The 6,292-nt window shown below is 43.5% G+C and overlaps 1 protein-coding gene across 1 annotated transcript; it reads right to left on the minus strand.

The window, feature by feature from the left end:
- Positions 1–1,027: 1,027 nt before the first annotated feature.
- Positions 1,028–5,268, minus strand: LOC136475264 (4-hydroxybenzoate polyprenyltransferase, mitochondrial-like). Its single transcript, XM_066472820.1, has 9 exons — positions 4,660–5,268; positions 3,978–4,113; positions 3,716–3,837; positions 2,368–2,437; positions 2,118–2,267; positions 1,884–2,019; positions 1,705–1,801; positions 1,374–1,587; positions 1,028–1,285 (listed from the first exon to the last, which is right to left on the minus strand). Exons 1-8 carry the CDS (start codon positions 5,091–5,093, stop codon positions 1,518–1,520), a joined length of 1,215 nt encoding a protein of 404 aa, XP_066328917.1. The 5' UTR covers positions 5,094–5,268; the 3' UTR covers positions 1,028–1,285; positions 1,374–1,517.
- Between the last annotated feature and the right edge of the window lie 1,024 nt (positions 5,269–6,292).

Genomic DNA, 6,292 nt, shown 5'->3' on the forward strand with positions numbered 1-6,292 from the left:
ATATTTGGACGCATGCATGAAGCATTAAATATAGATAAAAAAATAAAACTAATTACACAGTTTAGACGAAATTCACGAGACGAATCTTTTAAGACTAATTAGTCCATGATGGGACACTAATTATCAAATAACAACGAAAAGTGCTACAGTAGCATTTTGCAAAAAATTTCGCCATCTAAACACTACCCAAGTTTGAGCTGGGGATCATGCATTTTGGAAGGAGATGAGCTTGTAGGCTGTATCGATGGTCAGGCATTAAGGTGTCTGAGCTTTTGTTCATGTATGGTGATCGCCGGCCGACACCGATGGATGGTTGATTAGCTGGTCCGTGGAAGTAGACTGCCATCGACCCAGTCATGTAGCATGCGGGTGCACTAGAGAGAACTAGGGTGAGAAACAGCAGGGCATATGTATGCTGCTGATATTTCGGCGACTTGAATAGCTGGGGAAGAGCCTCCCTTGTTAGATACTGAGCCAACAGCCAATGCAATGGTGGTGCTGTTTCGTTATTGTAGTCAATTTTAGGAATGAATTTGACCAACCATTTGTCTAGATTTATATATAAAATTACATTAATCTAAAATTGCATTCTTTTTCAGACTGAGGGAGTATGTGCAGTTATTATTTTTTCATGGATCGAGGGTCCGCATGAATTTCACAGAAAGTAGTCCTGCTCCTGCATGAATTTTGCAGGAAGTAGTCCATGTTAAAAAAAACATAGGAATCAGGGGGGGAAAAAAAAGAATCCCACATTCTGAAGGCCTGAAGCCCAGTTAGCTGCGTCACTATTGTTGCAGAGGCAGCATATCAATCTCAGATTGTGGACTACCATTGCACCTATACGGGATACTGAACAGATGACAACGGAGCAAAACTTAAGGTTGCCAAACCATGCTATCAATTGCCTAGATTGATTGATGACTCCTGGGCACACATGGTTGATGATGATTCATTCCAAGGCACTCGGTCCAAAACGAAAGCATCAGTATGGTAAGCTGGCTACGTCCTCAGCCAGGTAATGGACACATCGGTGTATGTGCATCTGCTTTCATGTAACAATATACTGCAATGTTTTGCCCACTTGTTTTCAGCTCGAGGTGACAAAAGGGGGAAAAAAGGGTGCATGCACTAGCTCATCTTTTGGCATACGTAACGTATATAAACGACACAAGAATGTGATTGTTGTACATCAATGTATTTTTCATGTCTCTTGTGATCTTGTCTTACACCATTGTACACGAGGTGGAGAGCACCACCATAATTGATATGCTTGGAAAACAGCCTGCTTCACAAGCCAAGGTTTGATTATTGTAAAAAAAATGCCAATTAGCAAGGATGAAAGCATATGCTATGATATGTGTTAAGGAGCTTACAAAGTCCACTTCTGCACCACACCGCATTAGCTAGCCGCCTAGCCCAGAGTCAAGGGCTTGGTAGTCTTCCTACATCTCATCACAGAATTGCTTAGGTTACACTGGGCCCATCATAGAAACACACCATGCTTCCTCAAATGATCCTCACGATACAAGACGCCCAAATAGAATCCCACTAAATACCAAAGCTCCAAACCACTTGTTGGACACAAACCTGCAGGGCATCAATTCATCGAATTAAGGTGGACACATAATGTGGATATCAACAACCACATTATGTAGGCATCAAAATGGCAATAGGTAGTGGATATTCCAAGCAAGAAGAACATACTTCATGTTGCAATCTGAGCGGCTAGACAGATCCACAGTTGAAACCTGCCACGCTAACTGTGCAGCTGCAGCTACTAGAAATGGATAGTAGGGCCATCCTGTTCGAAATGATTTCAGGTCTAGAGTCAATATCAAGTAAAAAGAATACTACTTCACTCAAGTATCACACTAAACACCAACCAAGGTCAGCATTGTAACCACTGAGTGCTAAGCTGCCAATGCATGCTGCACCAAAGCCACTGATCCAGTATTTGGTCAAATCTCCGAATCTTAATGCTGTGGACTTAACTCCTACTTTGAGGTCATCTTCTTTGTCCTGAGATGCATGTAGATACACATGGATAAGACACTGCGACAACATGAAATGGTCACTTCATCAAGGATGAGTATGAAAGAGTGGGAATAGGGAAACACCTGATGCGCATATACAGTATCATACATCAGTGTCCAACATATACCAGCAGTATACAATGGAAGGATGATTGCAGGCTCTAAGCTTTCCTTAATAGCAGCCCATCCTAATAAAGCTCCCCAGTTGAATGTCAGGCCAAGATAAGCCTGAGGCTGTTATTAATGCATCAAAAGAAATACAAGCCCTCACTCTATAAGTAGTAATATAGTATTATTCTATATAAGCCTCCATATGCACAAATACAACACATACCCAAAATGTGAACCTCTTCATCAGGGGATACGAGAAGACCAGAAAAAGTGAAGACGCCCCCAGAATACGACTACACACAAAAAAAATGACAAAAAGATAATGTATAAACTGTTTATAGTCAAGATACCTTTGTTTTGACTTTCAGGTAATGCAAAGATAAGAAAATATTAACAGGCACATAGTATGCTTCTATATATTCTTAGGGAGAACTGTGTGGCGGCCCAATTTATTTCCTGGTTATCAATCAAGAAAATGCAACTGGACCCTAGGTAGCACCATAACCTTAGGATGCAAACCCAAAACACGTTGGTTAATGGCTTAATGCTGCAGTTAAAGGACCATCCCGGTCATAGCCACAAGCATACTTCCTCCAATCGCAAATAAGTCCATCTTGTCCTAAGTCAAACTTCTTTAACTTTGTCTATTACCTAAAGTTTTATACAGACTGAAAATACAAGACTGGCATGACTAGATTGATGATGAAAAATATTTTCCTTATATATCACTTAATATATTTTTATAGATGTTGCTAGTCAAAAGGGTAAGCTTTATAGGACGACGATTAGACCTGCTATGTTGTATGGTGCAGAATGTTGGCCTACGAAAAGACGACATGTTCAACAGATAAGTGTCGCGGAAATGCGTATGTTGCGTTGGATTTGCGGTCATACAAGAAGGGATCGAGTTCGGAACGATGATATACGTGATAGATTAGGGGTAGCACCAATTGAAGAAAAGCTTGTCCAACACCGGTTAAGATGGTTTGGACATGTCCAACGGAAACCTCCAGAGGCACCGATGCGTAGTGGAATCCTAAGCCAAGATAGTAACGTGAAGAGAGGCAGAGGAAGACCGAAGTTGACTTGGGTAGAGGCAATAAAAGGAGACTTGAAAGGATAGAATATACCCAAAGACTTAGCCTTAGATAGGAGTGCTTGGAAAACAGCTATTCACGTGCCTGAACCTTGATGGCTTCTGCTGGGTTTCAACTCTAGCCTACCCCAACTTGTTTGGGACTTCAAGGCTTTGTTGTTGTTGTTGTTGTTGCTAGTCAAAATGTCATACTGAAGACCATGCTGATGTCCAGGAAGCAGTGAGTTTATCACATAAACAAGATAGAAAGAATATGGGAAGTAAAATGAGTACAGTTCCCATCAAATCAAATTGCAGGATATGAATATCCTAATTATCCTCAAGAAAAAGAGTTGGAATAAAGAGCCCCTAAATAATTTGATCATAATGTTCTGCTATTGATACTCACTGATAAGTGGTTGTGGGAACATGGATAGTCTAAATGCATATAATAGTGGCAGCCGCATCAGACAAAGAAGCATCTGAGTTTAAATACCTATAACTGTTCAATTGGAGAAGAATGCCCAGTCCCAATAGGAGCTGAATTCCAAGGAAGCCCACTCCCTGTAAAGGAGTAAGCACTCCTGAGGCAAAAGGCCTACTTTTGGTGCGCTCAACCTATGGAGAAATATGTCACCAGATAAAGGCCATGCAACATCCAGAACAGTTTGTTCATTGGTTGATTATTTGTTGTGCTTAATTCAGGTTAGGTGCAAGGTATCATCAGCACTCAGAACATCAAAAGAAAGCAAAATCACCTTATTATCAATGTCGCGATCGAGAAGATCATTCACTGTGCAACCAGCCCCCCTGAGGAGGACAGCTCCACATCCGAAGAGTGACAGCATTTTCAAGTCTGGCAACTCCCCTGGCATTGCTGCTATTGTGATCGACCTGTGAAGCAAAGGTCTGATTGATTCTTCAACACAGAGGGTAAAACATCCTATCAATTTAATAGTGTAAAAGAATTCAATTTCAACACATGCATAACAGATAAAATAATGCCCCTCCTCCTTAGAAGCTCTAACAAGACACAAGACAGCAGCTCGATGATCATTGTTACCATTTAGTTGAATCTGTAGCTAACAAGGAAATATGCTGCGTTTGCTATGAGGACTCAAATTTAGTATGTGTGGTGACAGTATAAAACTGGGGAGCAAAACATTGAGCTGTTCTTGTATCCAGTACCAATGTGCATGTCTTCTATTCTTCCTAAACTTTTTGGACTGTACATCGACAAGCAAAACCTCTCCCTTTTTTTTCCTTTCATCTTTCATAAGGCAAAAGTAAAGCATTTAACAGTACATATGAGTCGAACCACTAATCGCCACCTCGTTTTTCTGTTAGTGTTGGGACGCATGGACTAACTGAATCAGACATGCAAAGGCATGACAATACAGAGCATTGAGAAGCAGGAGAACACAAGAAGGAAAGGCATACCACATGCAGGGCCAGGCGAGGAGCCAGGTCCCGATGGGCTTGTCGAGGCGGGCGAGCATGGCGTACGGCCGCGCCGCCTCCGGTACCCACTTGTCCACCCACGTGAGCGGCGGCGTCGGCGAGGCCTTGCCCGCGGGTTCGGAAGAGGACGAGGAGGTGGAGAGACGCGAGGCGTGCGAGAAGTGGCTCGGGAGAACCCTTCCGTGGAGCACCTCGGGGGCGAGGACGGCGGACGCCGGGTGCGGCGGGCACCGGCGGAGCGCGATGAGGTGGCGCCGGTCGGCGTGCGGGCTAGGATCGGGGCGGCTGGAGGCTGGGCTCTGTGGAGACGGCGAGGAGAGGAGCGACGACAGCGCTGGTAGGGGGAGAGGGGCACGGCGCCCCCGGCGGCGGAGCTCGGATGCGGCGGCGCGGAGCAGCGCGTGCGGCGCCATGGGTGGCTGTCAGTTCAGTTGTGGGATGGACGAACTTCCAACCAAGGCCAGTTGGGGTGAATGTTCTGGTGGCAGGCTGCTCCTGGATGGGGCGGGCGGCGGAGACGGCTTGTCGGAGGGGCGCGAATGGAACCGCGGCGGGCGTCGTGAGATGGGCGTGAGGGCGGCGGGCGGCGGCGGCGACTGCGACGACAGGGCTATGGGCTATGGCCTACGGAGTATGGCCTATGGGAGGGAGAGGCATGGGAGGGCCCGGCCCAAATGGTTATGGGCCTGCCTATGGGCTATGGCCTATGGCCTATGGGAGGGCAGGGGGGCCCGGCCCAAATGGCTTCTAACATTGGAATGTCATTCCCCATCAACAATACGTCATCCACATAAAGGACAAGAAATACAATTGCGCTTCCACTAACCTTTTTGATTTGCTAAAAAAAACTAGCCTTTTTGTACTTCTTCATTCTTGATGATGCCAAAACCCTTTGACCACTTCATCAAAACGAATATTCCAACTGCAAGATGATTGCTTTAACTCATAAATGGACTTTTAAAGATTGCTTATTTTGTATGCCAGGCGGCTTCTTGCATGTTTTTTTTTGTCATGAGTTTGACCGCTCATCTTATTATTCAAAAAATTGTTCTAACATAAAAAACATAAGTCGTGCTTAAATAAAATATCTTATCTTAGTGCTTAAATAAAATATCTTATCTTAGATGATGAAATGAGCCATACACATAAGATATACGAAACAATAATTTTTTTGGCTTCATCAACCTGGGCGTGCCCCTCATCTTCGTGGTTAAAAAAAAGACAAGCGATCAAACTTGTGAGCAAAAATCAACGGCGACAAATATAATCCCTCCATCCCAAATTATAAGTCAATTGCAACTTTCTTGAAGAGTCAAAGCTTCTCGACGAAAATAATAGAGAAAATTGTAAATATTTATGACATTAAATAGATATACTATAAAAATATAATTAATAAATAATAAAGAATATAATGATACTTATTTAGTCATAAATGCTATTATTTATTATATAAATTTGGTCAAATTTGAATGTTTTCACCGTCCAACAAAGTTGGAATGATTATTTAGATTCGGAGGAGGGAGTATATGGCGTGGATCCGGGGCCAGTAGAGTAGGTCATTGATGCACCGAGACAGAAACGAACGTACTTGTAGTAAGTAATTACGATGGAA

Source organism: Miscanthus floridulus, chromosome 8, assembly GCF_019320115.1.
Source record: "Miscanthus floridulus cultivar M001 chromosome 8, ASM1932011v1, whole genome shotgun sequence".
NCBI lineage: Eukaryota > Viridiplantae > Streptophyta > Magnoliopsida > Poales > Poaceae > Miscanthus > Miscanthus floridulus.

What these genes read in the sequence shown, in the direction of transcription:
- LOC136475264 (XM_066472820.1), bottom strand. Translation starts at nt 5,093, where the DNA reads ATGGCGCCGCACGCGCTGCTCCGCGCCGCCGCATCCGAGCTCCGCCGC. An exon ending in CTCGCCTGGCCCTGCATGTG is followed by an intron (nt 4,114 to 4,659) that starts GTATGCCTTTCC and finishes TTTGCTTCACAG; the next exon opens with GTCGATCACAATAGCAGCAA. An exon ending in TGGTTACAATGCTGACCTTG is followed by an intron (nt 1,802 to 1,883) that starts GTTGGTGTTTAG and finishes CATTTCGAACAG; the next exon opens with GATGGCCCTACTATCCATTT.